This window comes from Anguilla anguilla, chromosome 1 (assembly GCF_013347855.1).
Source record: "Anguilla anguilla isolate fAngAng1 chromosome 1, fAngAng1.pri, whole genome shotgun sequence".
Classification (NCBI taxonomy): domain Eukaryota; kingdom Metazoa; phylum Chordata; class Actinopteri; order Anguilliformes; family Anguillidae; genus Anguilla; species Anguilla anguilla.
In genome coordinates, this window is record NC_049201.1 from 8,951,638 (window position 1) to 8,972,050 (window position 20,413).

At 51.6% G+C, this 20,413-nt stretch overlaps 1 protein-coding gene across 2 annotated transcripts in view; it reads right to left on the minus strand.

Moving 5' to 3' along the window:
- The window catches only part of sos2 (son of sevenless homolog 2 (Drosophila)), a 43,570-nt gene that overhangs the window by 2,856 nt on the left and 20,301 nt on the right, over window positions 1-20,413 (minus strand). The window contains exons 6-23 of one of the 2 annotated variants that reach the window (XR_004765009.1): window positions 17,837-17,980; window positions 16,873-16,983; window positions 12,704-12,802; window positions 10,152-10,279; window positions 8,979-9,631; window positions 8,376-8,457; window positions 7,963-8,085; window positions 7,382-7,494; window positions 6,647-6,869; window positions 6,119-6,238; window positions 5,872-6,034; window positions 5,629-5,746; window positions 5,306-5,478; window positions 5,094-5,210; window positions 2,487-2,742; window positions 2,063-2,101; window positions 1,823-1,926; window positions 282-1,213 (exon numbers count right to left, since the gene is read on the minus strand). Coding sequence is in view for 1 of the 2 variants with exons in the window: in XM_035415804.1 (XP_035271695.1) it covers window positions 716-1,213; window positions 1,823-1,926; window positions 2,063-2,101; window positions 2,487-2,742; window positions 5,094-5,210; window positions 5,306-5,478; window positions 5,629-5,746; window positions 5,872-6,034; window positions 6,119-6,238; window positions 6,647-6,869; window positions 7,382-7,494; window positions 7,963-8,085; window positions 8,376-8,457; window positions 8,979-9,631; window positions 10,152-10,279; window positions 12,704-12,802; window positions 16,873-16,983; window positions 17,837-17,980 (3,264 nt within the window). In the remaining variant the exon portion in view is untranslated. Of the gene's footprint in view, window positions 1-281; window positions 1,214-1,822; window positions 1,927-2,062; window positions 2,102-2,486; window positions 2,743-5,093; window positions 5,211-5,305; window positions 5,479-5,628; window positions 5,747-5,871; window positions 6,035-6,118; window positions 6,239-6,646; window positions 6,870-7,381; window positions 7,495-7,962; window positions 8,086-8,375; window positions 8,458-8,978; window positions 9,632-10,151; window positions 10,280-12,703; window positions 12,803-16,872; window positions 16,984-17,836; window positions 17,981-20,413 lie in introns of those variants that run through there. The other variant, XM_035415804.1, reaches the window with a different exon arrangement.

The following is a 20,413-nucleotide window of genomic DNA, read 5'->3' on the forward strand; positions in this document are numbered from 1 at the left end:
ACAGTCTGTGTACAGTCTACATGATCCCTACACAGTCTGTGTACAGTCTACATGATCCCTACACAGTCTGTGTGTACAGTCTACATGATCCCTGCACTGTTCATGTACAACCTACACAATCAGCACCCCTTCCACTTCTCTCAAATACTGCACAGCAAGCCTGAACACTAGCACAGTGGTTGGGATTCAACACACGCATGCGTTCCGTACACCTGAACAGTGTGCGTGCACACACACACACACACACACACACACACAGACAGACACACGGTCACACTCACACACAGTGAACTGCACGTCGTCTTGGCAACGGCCCGGTATCTCGGAGCTCCCAACGCGATGCGCAGCGGTGACTGGCACACAGGTGTGGTGCTATTGGCACAGAGGGCTTAAAGTGAAGGCGGAGCTACTGATCCCCTGAGAGGCCAGCCGTGATTGGTCAATGCTGCAGATGGACAGGTGGAGTGCAGAGTGGAGCACAGTCTTATTTCTGATCAGTAGCTTTAAAAAAAAAAAAAAAAAAAAAAGGGTCTCCATACTTCTGTGACTAAGAGCTTTAAAAGGCCATCGTTTACAGTAAAAGTTTTATTTCTAATTCAATCCACGTGGTCACTGGAGTGCCAGAGAGCAGTGGGAAGGGGTGGAGCTTGTTCATGAGGAGGGAGAAAAAAAAAAAAAAACCAAGATAAAAGAAATGAGTTCATTGGCTGGGGTCTCAGTGGTTGCCGTCCATGTTGACCAATGAGAGGCTATGTGGTGGTGGTGGCGGCTGTGAAAGCTCCCTCTTGTAGGTCTTTGGCGGGAGTTTGGGGAGCTGGGAGCTGGAGTTGTGGCGGGGCGGGACGGGGGGTGCGGCGGTGAGGGCGGGGAGCTGGCAGAGGCTGTTCTGGCTGGCGCTGGAGGGGCAGCGGCGGGTCACCCGGGGCGACGGCGTGCCCGGCGGTGTGTTGGGGGAGTTGGGCGAGCTCCCGAAATCCCAGTGGTGCCGGTTTCCGGGGGAGGCCTGCAGGGGATAGTTGATGAAGATCTCGGGCGGGCGCTGGGGCACGGGGGGCGGGGTGTCCGGCACCGGGTCCCGGGGCGGCGGGGGCGGGGGGCTCGGGAGGGGACCCTCGGGAGGCCCGTTGTAGACGGGCACTCGGGGCTGGATCCTGGGCTGGGACGGGGGCAGTCTGGGGGGGACTGCTGGAGGACTGTCCGACCTGCAGCTCAACTGAGACACACAGACACATACGGCTTAGCTGACCTTCCCAAAGCCTTATCACAATACACATGAGAGAGAGGGGGAGAGAGAGAAAGAGAGTAAGAGAGAGAGAGAGGTAATGTGTGTGAGAAAAGAAAGAATGAATGAGGCCCAGTGAGTAAGTATGATCATATCTGTGCATGATTAAGTGAGTGTGTGACCGTGTGAGTGAGTGAGTGAGTGAGTGAGTAAGGACGTGTGAGTGAGTGAGTGAGTAAGGACATGTGAGTGTGTGAGTGAGTGAGTGAGTAAAGACGTGTGAGTGAGTGAGTGAGTAAGGACGTGTGAGTGAGTGAGTGTGTGAGTGAGTGAGTGAGTAAGGACGTGTGAGTGAGTGAGTGAGTAAGGACGTGTGAGTGTGTGAGTGAGTGAGTGAGTAAGGACGTGTGAGTGTGTGAGTGTGTGAGTGAGTGAGTGAGTAAGGACGTGTGAGTGAGTGAGTGAGTAAGGACGTGTGAGTGTGTGAGTGAGTGAGTGAGTAAGGACGTGTGAGTGAGTGAGTGAGTAAGGACGTGTGAGTGAGTGAGTAAGGACGTGTGAGTGAGTGAGTGAGTGAGTGCGCTCGCGTGCGTGTGTTACCTTGCATTCAGACATGGCGTCTTTCCTGCGTGGGGGGAGTGGGGGGGGTTTGAGGAGCTCCTCGCCCAGATGGTGGAGACTCCCACACGAGATGGACTGGAACTCTGAGACACACAGAGCGGCGAGTTCACAGACCTGTCTGTACTGCGCACCCACAGCCAGCTCGCATACACATTCATACGTAGGTCAACACTAATCACACAGCAACACTGATCACACGTAGGGCTTGATCTCACTTACTCGAATGCGGCAGCAGAACTGTGGCGAAGGCGGAGCTACCTGTAATAAACAGAAGTTTAGGGCTGACAGGTGTGCTCCCGTTCAGCAGGGCCAGTTAGAGCAATGACACAGACCGGGGGTCGTTCCGGGGGAAAATCTCTCTGATCTTTCTGATATTCGACACCTGTGTCAAACGTAACCACGGAGCACTGACCATTGGTATGCTTTTGAGGGGGGAAAAAAACAAACAGTCATTGAGAATATTAGGGACAAAATGGTCCATAAAAAGGGTAATTTTTCCCCTGAATGACCCAGGAGACGAAACAACCCGAGAGTTTCTCATTCATTGAACAACATGGGGGGAAGGTTAAGAATGAGGGGAGAGAGAGAGGGAGAAAGAGAGAAACCGAGATAGAGAGACTGACAGACAGAGAGCAGGGCTCACCGTAGGAGCTGTTGAGATCAGGCTCCATGAACACGGAGAGGTCGGAGGAGGCGGACGGGGGCGGGGTGGGCGTGTTTGGGGAGGTGGGCACAGAGGGGGCCATGTCCGGCTCGGTCTCGGCGATGCTGCGGAAGGTTATCTTGTGGGGGGGCTCCCTCTCCAGCGGGACGGGGTGGCCTTTCAGGGTGCCTGAGGTAGAGGTGTGTCGCACCGGCCGGATCCCCGGCGACTTCAGGGGGAACGGAGTCTTCCGGGGCTGCGGAACAGAGCAGGACAAACAATCAATGGCAACCGCAAACTAGTGCAAACCAGCACAAACAAGTATAAACCAGCACAAACCTGTGCAAACCAGCACAAACCAGCACAAACCACTGCAAACCTGCACAAACTTGTGCAAACCAGCACAAACTAGTGCAAACAAGCACAAACAAGTATAAACCAGCACAAACCTGTGCAAACCAGCACAAACCACTGCAAACCAGCACAAACAAGTATAAACCAGCACAAACCACTGCAAACCTGCACAAACCACTGCAAACCAGCACAAACCACTGCAAACCTGCACAAACCACTGCAAACCAGCACAAACCACTGCAAACCTGCACAAACCACTGCAAACCTGCACAAACAAGTATAAATTAGCACAAACCAGTGCAAACCAGCACAAACAACTATAAACCAGCACAAACCACTGCAAACCTGCACAAACAAGTATAAACCAGCACAAACCAGCACAAACAACTATAAACCAGCACAAACCACTGCAAACCTGCACAAACCACTGCAAACCTGCACAAACAAGTATAAACCAGCACAAACCAGTGCAAACCAGCACAAACAAGTATAAACCAGCACAAACCACTGCAAACCTGCACAAACCACTGCAAACCAGCACAAACCACTGCAAACCTGCACAAACCACTGCAAACCAGCACAAACCACTGCAAACCTGCACAAACCACTGCAAACCTGCACAAACAAGTATAAATTAGCACAAACCAGTGCAAACCAGCACAAACAACTATAAACCAGCACAAACCACTGCAAACCTGCACAAACAAGTATAAACCAGCACAAACCTGTGCAAACCAGCACAAACCACTGCAAACCTGCACAAACCTGTGCAAACCAGCACAAACTAGTGCAAACAAGCACAAACAAGTATAAACCAGCACAAACCTGTGCAAACCAGCACAAACCACTGCAAACCAGCACAAACAAGTATAAACCAGCACAAACCACTGCAAACCTGCACAAACCACTGCAAACCAGCACAAACCACTGCAAACCTGCACAAACCACTGCAAACCAGCACAAACCACTGCAAACCTGCACAAACCACTGCAAACCTGCACAAACAAGTATAAATTAGCACAAACCAGTGCAAACCAGCACAAACAACTATAAACCAGCACAAACCACTGCAAACCTGCACAAACAAGTATAAACCAGCACAAACCAGTGCAAACCAGCACAAACAACTATAAACCAGCACAAACCACTGCAAACCTGCACAAACAAGTATAAACCAGCACAAACCAGTGCAAACCAGCACAAACAACTATAAACCAGCACAAACCACTGCAAACCTGCACAAACAAGTATAAACCAGCACAAACCAGTGCAAACCTGCACAAACAAGTATAAACCACTTCAAACCAGTGCAAACCGACACAAACCAGTACAAATGAATATAAACCAGTACAAACCACTGAAAACTGTTATAAACCAGCAAAAACCAGTGCAAAACAGCACAAACCAACGCAAACCAGCCAAAACCAGTATAAACCATCACAAACTAGTATAATCAGCATAAACCAGTGCACACCAGCTTATAGATACTCCACAGAGAAACATAACTGCCTCCTATCCGTCCATAAATTTTGGGAACACATTAACAATGCGGTAATGGAGATGTCCAAGATGGAGACTTAATAATGTCCATTATGAAATAATGCACGTTTTACTGGCGCAGTATGCAGACTGTGTTTATAGCCCTGCTCAGATGAGCTTGGCTTGTTCAGTTTCAGATGCTCTGATACAGGAGGGGACTGATGAGCAGCCAGCGATGAAGTCACTTCTGGGCCAGAACCCTTCTACCACACAAGCTACATTAATAACATACGCACTATTAGTGATGCAATGCACCATTAATTAATACATGAATAACATATGCAGCATTAATTAATACATTAATAACATATGCACTATTAATGATACAATGTGACATTAATTAATACATGAATAACATATGCAGCATTAATTAATAATAACATATGTACCATTAATAACAACAAGACCAGGTTATAACCTAGTATATGGCTGGACCGAACCGGCCGACGTCACAGACATGCGAGGTGTAACTTTATCACTCAGTCAGTCCGTCAGTCAGTCCGTCAGTCCGTCAGTCCGTCAGTCAGTCCGTCAGTCCGTCAGTCCGTCAGTCAGTCCGTCAGTCCATCAGTCCGACAGTCCGTCATTCAGTCAGTCACAGACATTCGCGTTTATAGGGCTGGCCCCGTTGTGGCAGTCCAGCCAAAAATGCACCATTAATACATGAATAAAATATGCCCCAATCTACAGTCTACAGTTCACCCTGTCACTCACAAATCTGGGAGGCTGCTTGCAGTTCCGAGGCTCGATCTCCAGGGACTTGTTGAACAGGTAGTCGGAGAACTCCTTCTCGCTCATGTTACCCATGGGGTTCAGGTTTTCGAAGAACCTCTGTGGGGTAGAGGACACAGCCAGGGCCGTTAGAGACACTCCCTCCTCCCTCCAGGCGGCGGTGTGTGTGTGGGGGGGCGGGGGTCGTGACCCACCTTGATGTCGGGCTCGGTCCGCAGGCAGTAGGGCTGGTTCTGGTACTGCTGGATCTCGCCCGTGATCTCGGCCACTTTCCGCCGCTTGCTGAAGTTGATCAGCTCCTTCCCGTGGCGCTTGAGGAAGTCGGGGTTCCCCTCCTCCGTCTTCAGGATGTTGGTGAGATAGATACCTGAGAACGGAGGGATGGAGGGAGTGAGGGGAGGGAGGGAGAGAGAGCGAGAGAGAGAGAGAGATCAGGATGGACTGCTTGTAATGATGCACAAGCACATGGTCGCTGGGTCAGGTGGCACACCCATTCCATCGCAGTGAGGGGTCTTACCAAAGAAAGGCACACAAGGTGGGTTTATGGACTTGAGCTTCGCCAAGTACTTCTTAAAGTGGTCCTGGCTGAGCTCCACGGCTTCTTCCAGAACTTTCCTCCTCCTCTCCGGCACGGCCTGCAGAAGGAACGATTGGGCTCTTACTTCAGGGCGCGCACAGGAAACCGGAGGCACGGAACAGGAAGTGGCCCAGAGCGCGCGGCGCGCCCCGAGGCGCAGACAGCGGGAGCGCCCTCGCTCACCTCGATGGTGTGATCGAGCCTGTAGACGGGCACGGAGTTGATGGCGCTGACGATCTCCAGCACGCCGTTGAAGTTGTTGAGCTCCTGGAACACCTGCAGGATCTCGATGATGCGGCCCAGCACCGCCACCCTCTCCTCCAGGTTCTGCGCCTCCACGATGCACCTGGGACAGAGAGAGGGAGCGTTAGACGCTGAGCGCTGGGAGGGGGGGGGCACCACGGGGCGGCGAGGCGGCGGGGGCGCTCACTTCTCGAACCACAGCGTCAGGTTGGTGGTGTGGCGGATCATGCGGAGCAGGTTGGGCGAGTTCTTCTCCTTGTCCTCCTTCGTCCAGACGCTCCCCACCAGCTCAGAGGGCCTGACCGCCCTGTGGGGGAGGGAGGGAGGGGGGGAGGGGGGAGAGGGAGAGAGGAGGAGGAAGGGAGTGAGAGAGAGGGAGGGAGGGAGAGGGGGAGAAAAAAAGACGGGCAAGAGAAAGAGGGAAAGAGAGAGAACAATCAATACACATCTAAAGGGGGGGAATAGAGATTGCAAATGGGGGGTAGGGGGATGGGGTGGATGGATTTCAGCAACTGTCAATTTTTTCCCTCCATTGTTTGCCTAGATTTTGCAGACAGTGCTTCATTATGTGTGAATAACTTGCCATTTTTGTCTGTTTAAAAAACATGTTTTCTTCAGATACACACAACAGGAGGACGTTCCTGAGGCTTTTCGGGACGAGGGGTGCGAGCGCTCAAACCTTCCGAACCGAACCCGAACGCGAACTCGAACGCACCTGTAGAGCTCCGACTCCAGCAGCGTGAGCTGGCGGGCGATCTCGATGGGGTGAAGGGTCATGAGGTCGAAGGTGTTGACCTGCCCCGCCCGGCTGATGTGCCACTCTATCGGCGGGGGCGGGCTCTCGAAGGTGATGTTGTGGCTCACGCCGTTCGACTGCGTCTGCATCTTGCGCTTGATGATCTTGTTGATGGACTCCACCCACTTCCTCATCGACTTGCCTGTCCGGATCAAACGGCCGCCTCAATATCGATCGCACGAACTCAACGGAACGTTCAACGCCACGATACGGATTACGGACTGCAGGCTGGACCAAATCAAGATCGTATACAAAGTACAGGTCTGGTAATGCAAGTGTCCAGCGCAATAATGTACTGCACTGTATTTTTCACTTAATCTGGTCAGTATTCCTTTTAACATAACACAACACAACAGAATGACGAGAACAGGTCGTTCAGCCCAACAATGCTCGCCATTTTCCTGACTGAATTAGTGCTCTACATACCTACAGACTAGATAGTATCTAACACCGTATCAAGCCTAGTCTTGAAAATCCCCAGTTTCTGCCTCTACTACTGCACTACGTGCCCTGTAGTGTTCTGCAGCGATCCAGCTCATTGAAGTCTGAATCTCACTGCGGTTCAGATCCACGCATTGGATAAAAGCTGAATAAAAGGGGAGCTCGCTGTAAATGGATGGCATGATAAGGGTTCTGGTTGGCATGGAAACAGACCTCTCAGCTGGATGATGCCGGTGATGTACTCCTCCAGCCTGATGCGCAGCTCGGGGTCGTTCTCAAAGTCGTAGAAATGATGTTCGACCCACTGCCGGAACACGTTGAGCACCCTGTGGGGGAGACGCCACCATTAGACCACACTGAGCACTCAGTGAGAGAGACCCCACAGTTAGGGCACATTGAGAACTGTATGAGGATGACCCCACAGTTAGACCACATTGAGAACTGTATGAGGGAGACCCCACAGTTAGGGCACATTGAGAACTGTATGAGGGAGACCCCACAGTTAGGGCACATTGAGAACTGTATGACGGTGACCCCACAGTTAGACCACATTGAGAACTGTATTAGGGTGACCCCACAGTTAGACCACATTGAGAACTGTATGAGGGAGACCCCACAGTTAGGGCACATTGTGAACTGTATGAGGATGACCCCACAGTTAGGGCACATTGAGAACTGTATGAGGATGACCCCACAGTTAGACCACATTGTGAACTGTATGAGGGTGACCCCACAGTTAGGGCACATTGAGAACTGTACGACAGAGACCCAGCCATCGCCGTGGTGTTCAGTACCTGAGCTGGACTGGCTGCACGTACTCCCTGCGGAACCTCTGGAGCTCCGCTGCCATTGGCTGATCCCCGTTCCACAGGGCCTGCTGGTCCGCCTCCGTGGGCTCAGGCTCGGGGATCTCAATCCTGCGTTACCATGGTTACACAAGGGCCATTACATCACTCTCCATGTGAAAAACACCAAGGAAACAAAACAGCGAGGCAGCCGACAAAGACAACAGAACTCATGGAACTCACCGATGAGCACAGACTGCTCATTTCTACACAGAAGTTTTCCCTGGAACTGAAAGTGTAGCTAAGACATGATCAAGTTACCTTCTCAGTTCAGTGCCAGTATGGGAAAGATGAGTCAGAGTTATTCTGACATAAGGGTTTAACGGTGATTCTGTAGAACTGTTGTGTGAGGATTCACATACCTGTCGATCAGCAGGCTCAGGAGTTCTTGTGGCTTACAGAAGGAGCGATACGTGGTCAGAAAAGTGCGTACGAAGTTGGGATCTGGAGGACAACAAGCGGTAGTAAGAGTAAACAAAATGACAACAGTACTGCTTCACAGTCACAGGTTTGCCAAAGGTATATATATATATCTGTTAGGGTCTTCTACACACAGAGGTAATGAAAGACGGGATAGAAAGTCATGATTCTATGTCTTGAACTACAAATGGGCCCAGGTGAGAGGAGGGAGGGCGGGGCCCAGGTGAGAGGAGGGAGGGTGGGGCCCAGGTGAGAGGAGGGCGGGTGGGGTTCAGGTGAGTGGAGGGAGGGCGGGCCCCAGGTGAGAGGTGGGAGGGCGGGGCCCAGGTGAGAGGTGGGAGGGCGGGGCCCAGGTGAGAGGAGGGAGGGCGGGGCCCAGGTGAGCGGAGGGAGGGCGGGGCCCAGGTGAGAGGAGGGAGGGCGGGGCTCAGGTGAGAGGAGGGAGGGCGGGGCCCAGGTGAGAGGAGGGAGGGCGGGGCCCAGGTGAGCGGAGGGAGGGCGGGGCCCAGGTGAGAGCAGGGAGGGCGGGGCCCAGGCGAACTCACCTGCATACATGTGGTAGGTGAGCCTCTCGATGAGCTTGGCCACGGTGCCGGCCTTGATGATGGGGATGCCGGTCTTGCTCTGCACGCGGTCCTCGAAGACGATGTTCTCCTCGGAGTCCTGCACGGCGAAGCGGTAGACCTCCGGCGCGGGCAGCCGCAGCGGCTGCGCCTGCTCCTCGTGCTGCAGCACCGTGTCCAGCATGCGGTCCAGCGTGGAGCGGTACTGCAGCGTCACCAGCGCCGCCATCCACGCGCTCTTCTCCTCCGCCGACTTGGCGTAGAAGACGCAGGTCTCCTCCCGCTCCGCCACCTCGAAGGCGTGCCGCAGCTCCGGCGTGTCCTCGCGGTCCGAGATGCGCACCTTGCGCAGGACGAACTTCTCCTTGAGCCGGAACTCCGCCCCGCTGCCCGCCCCCGGCAGCCGCGAGCTCTGGTTGGCCTTGCAGCTGATCATCAGCCCGTCGAACAGGAAGTTGTGGCGCTCGTGCTTGGCGCCGGCCCGGCACAGCGCCCCCTCCAGGATGAACTCGCTGCAGCACTGGCCGATGTCCTTGCCCTCCCAGCCGTCGATGCTCTTCTGGATCTCGTTCATGCGCTTGATTGCCAGCTGCTTGCTCCGCACCTGCCGGCTGTACAGGCGGTACATGGGCTCCCTGCAAGGGGCGTGGACAAAACGTAAGGCCAAAACACACAGATTCCTGTTCATCTCATAACATGACCCTGGTCTACAGCCATGTTTTTACAGAACAATGACAACTCAGGTGAGTGAGGGGAGACAGGCAGTGTACCTGGGCAGGTAGGTGTGTGAGGCAGTGTACCTGGGCAGGTGAGTGAGGTGTGAGACAGGCAGTGTACCTGGGCAGGTGTGTGAGGTGTGAGACAGACAGTGTACCTGGGCAGGTGAGTGAGGTGTGAGACAGGCAGTGTACCTGGGCAGGTGAGTGAGGTGTGAGACTGGCAGTGTACCTGGGCAGGTGAGTGAGGTGTGTGGCAGTGTACCTGGGCAGGTGAGTGAGGTGTGAGACAGGCAGTGTACCTGGGCAGGTGAGTGAGGTGTGAGGCAGGCAGTGTACCTGGGCAGGTGAGTGTGGTGTGACAGTGTGTGTCAGTGAGACAGTCAGCATATCAGTGCAGTTCAGCGAGGGGCCACCAGAGGGCGCTGTGGGGACTCACCCTGGCTTGCGGCGTGGCAGGTGCTTGCAGTAGATGCGTTCCACGCTGCACTGCAGGTTCAGCAGGGCTGTGATGGCCTGTTTCAGACACTCCCGGTCGTCCTCGTCCTGGCTGCGCTCCTGCAGTTGCTGCAGAAGAGGAGGGATGATTTAAACAGGGTTAACCCCTGGAACACACGCTGTAAGGGTGCACAGTACAGAGGCACAGACAGCAGGGTAGAGGCTAGACTCACAGAGATGTAGACTATAGGCCAGGGGTGTCCAATCTTATCCCAAAAGGGCCGGTGTGGGTGCAGGTTTTTGCCTTAGCCCAGCACTAAAACACCTGATTCAACTGATTCACTAATAATTGTCTGCAGTAAAGAAAATACAAAACAAAAAACCTGCACCCACACTAGCCCTTTTCGGATAGGATTAGACACGCCTGCTACAGGTACATTGCACGGTTCACTACAATACACTCACGCACACACACACACACACACACACACACACACACACACACAGAGTACAGGTGGTACTCCGTGTTCTGCTGATTAATACCGCTTCGGTCGCACAGAGAGGGATCAATAGGCAAAGTTAATTAGAGTGTTCAGCACCTGCTCGGTGAAAGCGAGGTAATGAGTACAGTCTGTAACACGGTAATTCCCCTCTGAAGCCAGCGCCTCGGGGGGCGAGGGGAAAGGGGGGGGGGGCACGGGGAGATGGGTAGCGGGGGAACAGCCCGCAGCTGAGCACCGCGCGCGTCACGCTGCTGATTAACCCCGCGCGCGGTCCCTGTGAAAGTTAGCGCTGACGCTAACCCCGTGCGCGGTCCCTGTGAAAGTCAGCGCTGACGCTAGCTCCCTCGCGGCCCCGTCGTACCGCCACGGCCGAGCCGGAGTTTCACTTCGCCTCCGTCCACCAGCTGGGTGCGGCGGCGAGGGGAGAGAGACGGCCGCACGCGCAGAAACAGCTCCGCACGAGCTTCCCTTCTGCTGACATCAGCGAGCGCCGTTACCATGGTTACACACGACTGTATCAACCGTGCATCACTGTGAGCTGACAGTGGCTGGAGTCCCTCTGTACGTTTGTACATTTGATGTACATTAGTGGCAATAAAAATTAAAAGTCGACCACAGCTGAACAGATGATGGGATATTTTGTAAGGTTTTAGAGGCCAATGGGATAGCTGTGTGCCTTGAAATTGTTTGATTATAAAAAGTGTGCCATCACAAAAAAAAGGGTTGGGCAACACTGCCCTAGAGTCTGCTCTACAAATACACAGAGAGACATTAAATATGCAGCAAACCGTTTTTGGCTCCAAAAGAAGTGCCCATTAACAGTCGATCAATAAAAATGATCTGATCTGTTGCCATGGTGATGTGCGCTGGTGGCGCAGGCCGACTGCTGGAGCTCCATCGAGCAGGAGTTCCTCCAGAGCGCGGAGGCGGGGATTCCCCGCCCCCCCCCCCATACTGAGCCAACCCTCCGCCGTGCGGGGGCGGAGTTACGGCCAATCACAGCCTGACCCTGCCCACATTCCCGGGCCTGCTTGGCACTGGAACAGTCAGGACTTAATCCGGACCATTAAGTGCTTCAGTCGCTGCTGGGGAGCGTCCTGGCTCTACTGACATGCATATGGACGTACTCCACCCTTCAGAGTACATTACATCACACCAGCAGACTTTACCGGGCAATTACCACAATTACAAAGACATCTGTATTTCACACATCTCTGTTAGTTCCTATATCTTAGGAACATAATTTTAACAGAGAATTGTATATTTGTATACAATATATATTTCAGTAAATTCTGGAGCCAGACTTGGTTGTTGTATTTAATGGCGGTATGTGCACATCACCTGAAAATAGCAATAGTGCACGTGATAATAAAAACAAATATCTTAATGAAGCAATGCACAGGCACACTCGCTTGCACAGATGAACAATCAAGATACGTTGGTCAAACTACACTCTTTCATAATAAAATACATGTTCCATCCATTGGACCTCATTTGGTTAAAAGATTCCAGCTCTTGAAATATTCTGGACCTTTGACAAAGGCATGTCGAGGCAAATTAAAAAGAAATAAACAAAAAGTTCCATTTTCAGCCTGAAGATGGTGCTGTAATGTGAATGACAGAAAGCAGCGTTACTGTGCAGAACTGACAGGAAGGGACACAGGCAGTCTGCTCTGTGTGTGTTACAGACAGGGGAATATCTCAGGCAGGGGGAGGTGAGTGAGGAGGGGGAACTGATGGGGGAGATGATCCTCTGTCCTGGCTAAGTACAGGTCTGAGATTAAACACGGGGGTCCTAAAGGCACCTTAAAGACGCACTACAATCGAACACACACACACACAAACGCACACACACAAACACACGCGCGCACGCACACAGGTACACATTACACCTTTGTGTATATCATTAGTGGGAGGGTGGGACAGAGAAATGTGGGGGTGTTGGCACTTAATATACTCAAAGTGTATGTAGATATAAGGCTGAGAGTGGGTCTGGGAGTGTGTGTGTGTGTGTGTGTGTGCATGTGAGTGAGTAAGAGGCATTACTCACCTGCAGCAGGTCAAAGTAGTGCAAGCAGTGGTAGACAGGAACCATCATGAGCTGTGGCAGGACGTACTGTACAGCCTCCATGAAGCCTTCAGCGAAGGACTGGGGGGGCAGAGGGGAGAGAGGGGTCAGGCCTGGGGCTAAGAGAGCCGCAGATACACACAAGGGGGGGGGGGGGGGGCACACAATGGCTGAGCATCCCCACACTAGACTCCCATATTGCTCAGAATATTCTGGAGCGACAAAAGTTCCAGGGACATTGAAGCTGCTTACACAAACACAACATTCAGTCCGAATCTGGCAGAATCATGAATTCGATCACGTCAGAAGAGAGGGGCAGGCCACCGCCAACATGTGTAAGCAGTGATGTTCCTGCGCTCTGTCCACACGCCCTCCTCTCGCTGCGGTTTTACGCATCCGTCTGCCGCGACAGCGCCATCACTAACGGCACATTAAACTCCATGTACATCTAAAGAGCACGTCTGGAAAGGGTAATCTGAAATCTGAAATTCCAGTCTGATGCTCCCTGTAAATGTGGTCAGTGGTGCAGGGAAAGCTTGTGCGGGTGCTGGAGACGGAGGGGAAACATGAGAAGAGGGGGTCACTGGATCTCTTAAAAACTCCCCGCCCTCCCCTCTTACTCAGACAGCCGACACATAATCAATACCCTCCTGCACAGACTCCACACTACAGTCTGCATGTCTGTGCAGGGAGACACATGCAGGCTCACACACACACACTGACACACACACACACACACACACACCCAGGCACGAGTGCACGCATAGACGCACGCACGCACACAAAACCACACACGCACGCACACTAACACACAGACACATACACACTGTGTGTGAGAGAGAGATTAGGACTGAGATAATGAGTGTGCGTGCGCGTGTGTGAGTGCATGTGTGTGTTCGCCGTGGGGACAGGAGACCCGTGGTAGAGACAGACAGTCTTCTCTGAGCTTTACGCGATACATTATTGATGGATGAGGGCTTTAAGGCAGGGATGCTATCCAGAAAGGATCCGACAGGGGAAATCTTTTCACACAAGACTTTTCAGAAGGATTTAAAAAAAAATAATTTATTTCAATACGCTACATGTATTTATAATGAAACACACGTAACATGCAAGTAGCACTTGTAAGAAGAGGGAACACACATTGTGTAGTACTGACTGACTTGGGGCTATGCTCCATAGCCATCTTAAATGAATTTATAGCTTATTTTCATGGTGAAACACACTTCCAACCAAGGCCCTCCTCTCTGGGAGAAAAAAAGGCCGCCCTGTTCTATTTTTAAAAAGCAATGCAATTTACTCACAATACCAGACACTGAACAAAGCACAACAGCCAAGCAGTGCAGACAAATTCATCAAAGAGAGAGAGGGTGAGGGAGGGAGGGGAGAGAGAGAAAGAGAGAGGGAGAGAAGAGAAAGGGAGAGAGTGGAGGGGGGAGGAGAAAAAGAGAGGGAGGGAGGAGAGAGAGATAGAGGGCTTGGCTTGTTGGTAAGAGAATGTGATGGGGGAAGGTGAAGCTGAAGAAAAGAGGAATGATGAAAATGGTGTACCAGTTCCTCCACTTCTCTCTCCCTCTCCCTCTCCTCCTCCATCTCTACATCTCACAGTGCAGACAGACGCCATCTCACTGTGTCGTACCCACTGGCACACACCTCTTGGGGGGCAAAGCCATGCCAGTCTTCCACTGACAGCAGTGCACTGCCCCGTGTACTCGTGGAACGCTCAATAAAAGCCACGCCCACAATGCAATGCCAGTGTAGTCCCACCAGGGGTGGGGGCCTGGGAATCAGAGTTTCTACAGTTGCCCAGGGCTGTAGCAAATGGAAGGATCTCCTCCTTCAGCGCTGTAAGCAGGCTACATCTCCATCCCTTCACAATGAACTGCAGATCCACTCTGATATTGTGTACCCCCACGGCTGCAGACTGCCAGTCACAGTGGGTTAATGACACGGCACGCAGTCATCTTTACGGGATGGGCCAAGCCGTTTCTCAGCTGATTAATGAGGCTCTCAAAGCCTCCTGTGTGCACTTGGAAAAGCTCTGTGGTGAAGATGTCCGATGACATCAGTCCGTCAGTAATAACTGTTCCTACCGAGACACAACGCTGTCCGGATTGGCATTCAAATATCTACGCTTTTCTTTTTTAGACCTCCGTGTTCTGTGTGCTCTGACATGCATTCGGGACGCTTGGTCCTTGTCTTACGGTATGAATGCTATATTCCATCAATGCGTCTTTGCTAGTGTTAGCATAGAGAAAATATAGCCTTCACAGACAATGCAAACCACAGCAACAGCACAGACGTAACCCAAGAAACCACGCAAAAATATAAAAAAATGATTTAGATATATCAGAATATTTAACTAAATATATATCGTATACAGTATATGCAGATGTATTATATCTATATATATAAAAAGTTATCTACATTGAAACAAAAGCTTTGCAATGCGTGACAGTGATCTAAAAAAAAGAAAAGAAAAGAAAAAGAAAAGAAAAGCACTAAACTGACCTGGGACATCACATCAGGGTTTACTGCAAATTATGATAAATGACTGTGTATGGTGTAGGGAGGAGCCGGCCTTCCCGCCACTTCCGCCGTTCAGAACAGAACGAAATCGCGTTTCATCTACCTACGTGCAATCAGCCGGGAAAAGCTACGGTGAAACAGTTTACTTTTTTTACGGTGGCGGGGGAGGAGCGCACAAAAATAAACAAATCAGCACTGGGCGAGACCAAGCTAACGATGCTAACCGCGGGAGAAATCAGCGCACACAATTAGCTCTCTGACAGGCTCCTCAAGCTAAAAAAATACAACAACAACACGGACGAACCGAACACAAGCCAGTAAAACCCAACCCAAGAGCTCTGATTAAATGCTGACCACCGGGGTCATGTGAAAATCAGATGTGTTCCAGCGGTTCTGGCTAGTGTCTAGATATGTACGCAGCAGGATTTCACAAAGGAATTTCTGTTTACTACACCTTACAGCAGAATAGTCTTCCACATAATCATTTTTCATAATTAGTAGCTATCATTTCTGACAGTGTCTTACAAGCACAAATTAAACACGTACATTTTACGTCACTCACAACCAGAAACATTGTTTGAAATGTTATATATGTTTTGGGCGGGCAGTTCAACATGCACACCCTGACACAAAGATATGAACCTGCGTGCCTCTTAATGATGCTCACTGGAGACCGTTTCCAAAATAAAAAGACAAGCATGCAAACTGGATCAGTGTCAGAAGGAAAAAGGCACTCATTAGTGCACACATTACTGTACAGCGTGTCTGTAATTCTGAGCAGACTCAACCTTGCGTGCCCGGGCCTAGCCCAGAAATAAAGGCAGCTATGCACCTGGAAACCAGAGCCAACCAATCAGACATGCAGAAACTGCAAAAAAAAAAAAAAAAAGGTTGGATATTGTGTCACGGTGACCTGTGCTAGCTAAACCAACCCAGCCAGGCACCGGGGAGGAAATGTGTGCTAATTTGGGAGACCACGTGGCACCGTCTGTAAGGCGGCCCGACACTAAACCCACAAACTAACCCCCGCTGTGGAGCCAGGAGTTTGACTCCTCAGGTCAGCCTCAACAGTGGCACTTATTTAATTGAACTTAACCTATCACTAGCTCAAGTGGTATTGCTTACCATGTTAATCGCACGTCCGTAAGTCACTTTGGTTAGGTTTTGACCAAACGACTGAACAGTAAATAATACATAAATAAATAGATATATAAATAAATAAGTAAGAATTGCAGATGCAAATGGGTCCATGTATTTTTAGCAATCACCTTTGTTGGTTCATCTGCTAATGTACAGTGTTATAGGCCTTGCGGTTCCCCAACAGGGTGATGGGTAGAAACGCGATCACGGTGATTTTTGCAGTACGCTTCTTCCGAATCTCTGTGTCCTCAACTCACCTGCTTTAATCACTTACTGTAACAAATATTGATCCAAACAGGTCGGCGTATCCCGTCTAAAAGCACACTTTGGGAGGTTCAGGAGGGGGGGAAAAAATGCTGTCTAGCTGAATGGAGCAAATGTGTATCGGTTGCAACTGAATACCTGCAGAAGCCCACACAGGCCCTCCTGACCCTTAATGACTGCGAATCCATGAGCTGGAAAGCGAGGAGACAGACCAGTACCTGGAAGTGCAGGGCCACGGAGGGACGGGCCATTAGGCTGTTGAAATGCTCCTGGAACTGCCGGGAGAGGATGTCCTGGGACAGGGTCTCGTAGGGGTCGAAGGCTTGCTCCTGCAGACAGGCAAGCGGTAAGCGAGGAAGCCATCCGAGCACAGGACCATTAACCCCTATTTTTGGAATGTTTTTTCACCCCCAAAATTTTAAGCCAGTGTTCTAGAACTCCAGTGCTTTCAGTGACCAGTATTGATTGTGACATCAGCATTGGAATGTTTAGTTGAGAACATTCTAATCACACAGTTGTGATCTTACACCTTAAAGGGTTAAAGGCGCTGCATGAGGTCACACAAACCCATGTTCCAACTTCTGTCTTGGATACAGAAGATGCTTACTCTTCACAGATCTGTGGATCTGTAGTTTCCTGCGCAGGCCTGCTCCCAGAATGCAATGCACCATGTTTTATATTGATGTTTTATATTAAACGCATTCATTGTATTATTACTTTTCAAAGAAAATGTTTTTTATTTTATATCAGGACTAAATCCTTGTAAAGCAATAAAGAGGAGCGATAAACAGTACTGGATATGAACATCTGTAAATCATGAGATGTAATTATTAAGAATCTCAGTAAGTAATCATGTCCCTGCAAAAGGCCAAATGAAACCAATTACTCTTAATGAGTGTACAAAACCAACTTAGGGATTTGTGCATGCGTCTTGGCACGTACATTCTTGTGTGTTTCCGTGTCTGTGTCTGTGTGTGCTTGTGTAAGTGCATGTGCGTGCGCGCGCATGTGTGTGTGTAGTACGGTATGTCTGTCTGTGTGAGTGTTTGTGTGTGTGTGTGTGTACGCGAGCACGCGTGTGTGGTTTCTGCACCGTGCTGCTTTTCCTCACCCTGGTGTGAAATGTGCGGCTCCAGACAGACGGTGAGGCAGACGGTTTGCACCCCTGACCCCGGGCCCTACCTCGGCCAGGTCCTCGAAGCAGCTGCCCACCAGCGGGTGAGGACTCCCGTCCGCCGTCATCTCCACCGCGTCCTCGATCAGCCCCAGCAGCTTCACCGTCAGCTCGTGAATGTCCAGGATGTTGCTGAAGATCACCTCCACGTCCTGCAAGACACGCCAACGACGACGCGCTCACACTTTAACTGCGAAGCCACGGCACGACCGCACGCTTTCGCACTTCAGCTGAAATCCACACCACAACCTCTAGCGCTTCTGACACCACATCCCCTGTAACTGAGCCCAACACGCTCTCCTTAACACTGTTACTCAGCAGTCATTAAAGACCACTGGACAGTGCTTTAGGGCTGAGAGATTGGGAGTGTGATAGAAAGGACTAGTGTACAGCTCTACACAGTGTGACATGTCAGAGGCGACTGGTGTATCAGTATGAGGAAGAGTTCTATGGTCCCGCTGTACACAGTGTGATGCGGCAGAGGGGACTGGTGTACGAGCGTGAGGAAGAGTTCTATGGTCCCGCTGTACACAGTGTGATGCGGCAGAGGGGACTGGTGTACGAGTGTGAGGAAGAGTTCTATGGTCCCGCTGTACACAGTGTGATGCGGCAGAGGGGACTGGTGTACGAGTGTGAGGAAGAGTTCTATGGTCCCGCTGCACGCACAGCTGGAGGAAGTGGGAGCCGCGCGGTGACATCACTCCCACGCCGACGGGGGCGGCCAGGTGTGCTGCTTCCTGTGCGTCTGCCTTTAGAGGCCCCGGGGCCCGTTACCACACGCGCAAACGCGCTCGGCTCCAAGTCTCATTACCATTAAAGGGAGCGTATTACCCCACACGCTACGCTACAAGTTTCAGGCTAGTGCTGCTCTGAGACTCGGTGAGCTGCTCTGAGACTCGGTGAGCTGCTCTGAGACTCGCTGTGCAGGGTGGTGCTGCTCTGAGACTGACTGTGCAGGTTAATGCTGCTCTGAGACTGACTGTGCAGGGTGGTTCTGCTGAGACTCACTGAGCTGCTGTGAGACTCGCTGTGCAGGGTGGTGCTGCTCTGAGACTCGTTGAGCTGCTCTGAGATACGTCGAGCAGGGCGGTGTTCCTCTGAGACTCCACCCACACAGCGACCTGCCCTACACACTGCACCTGCAGCAGTCTTGGCCACGACTGGGCGACATTTTAACACCCACAAAACTATCAACACAAAAGGGACAAGCATCTACACGCACCTACCCACCTTTGTGTCTGTATAAACACTGAGCAGTTCGGAGAAGAACAGACGAGCAGACAGCCTAAGAACAATGGATTACAAAGAGCCAACAATCCAGCTGAGTTTTCTTTTCTCACACCTTCAAGTACTGACACAGCCGCAAGTGCGACATTGAGACAAAAAAATTATTAATAAAAAGTCACACTCGAAAGTGTGCGCTACAGCTCTTTGGAGTCGGTCATAATTTACATAGAACGCGGAGCTTCACAAAGCGCCCGTGGAACAATACGCTGGATCAGACCCGACCCACTCGCTCCCGGTCGAGAGGATTTGAATGTGAAATCCGGCGAGCCGCCCAGCCTCACACCAGCGAGCGAGTCTCGGCAGGGGAGGGACGGCCTGGCTTCTCCTCCCCGTGAATATTTCATGAAGCCGTTTCCACGCGAGCACCGGCAGCGGCGCCCCCCCAGGGCCCCAGTGCCCCCCCCACCCACCCCGGCTCCATTAGTCTATTTCGGGGTCTGTGGTGAAAGTCGCGGGCCCGCGCCCCACAGCGGACCCGCGGAGGAACGCCCTCCGCCTCTCTAAGTGCCCGACGCCGCCTCGTTCAGAGCTCGTAAAAACTCACTCGCCTTTTCCTAGAGATTCTGCGTGTGGCGCGTACAAACCTGAGAGGAAGAGATAATGGCGGTCACACGGAGAACGAGGGGGAACGAACCCGCTGGGTAAATGCTTAGACGCGAACGGTAAATCAAGGAGATGCATATCGGGGAATACAGATACATTTGCCTGCAAAGACAAAAGGTACTTTGGCACGACAGTATAACATATTCATATTTAACACGAGGGAGGCGGCAGATATTGCGCAACTCAGCCGAAACTCTGAGGCTCCATTGTGGACGCAGGCCTGCTAATTAACCGCCCAGCTCGTCTCCGGGATTAATTGCGTGCCTCTCTCTTTAACGCTCGTGCTTCCATGACAGCTTCAGCTGCATCGGCGGTCTAATGAAATGCTCTCTGGCACACGCAGCCAAGCGGCGTCGTTTCCATCAGCCCACACCCGTGATTACGAGTTACAGCTTCTGAGGGGGCTCCAATGCTATTAGTATGTACCCAAATCACTCATAGAATAACCGCCAGTCAGCCGGGCTAAAATACACAAAGCCCCGCCCACCAACGTAACAACACACACACACACACACACACACAACTCATTTCTGCTCGCTGACTCACTCACTTGACGCTTCTTAAATGCTAAGAAAACCGTCACTGGCGCAGCTGATATGCACTTCTCCTCTATTGTGGGCAGTGACATCAGAGCGATCTGCTGGCAAGCGCTCGCTTCCCCGCGCCTAACGCTCGGAGATACCCAGAAGCGTGTC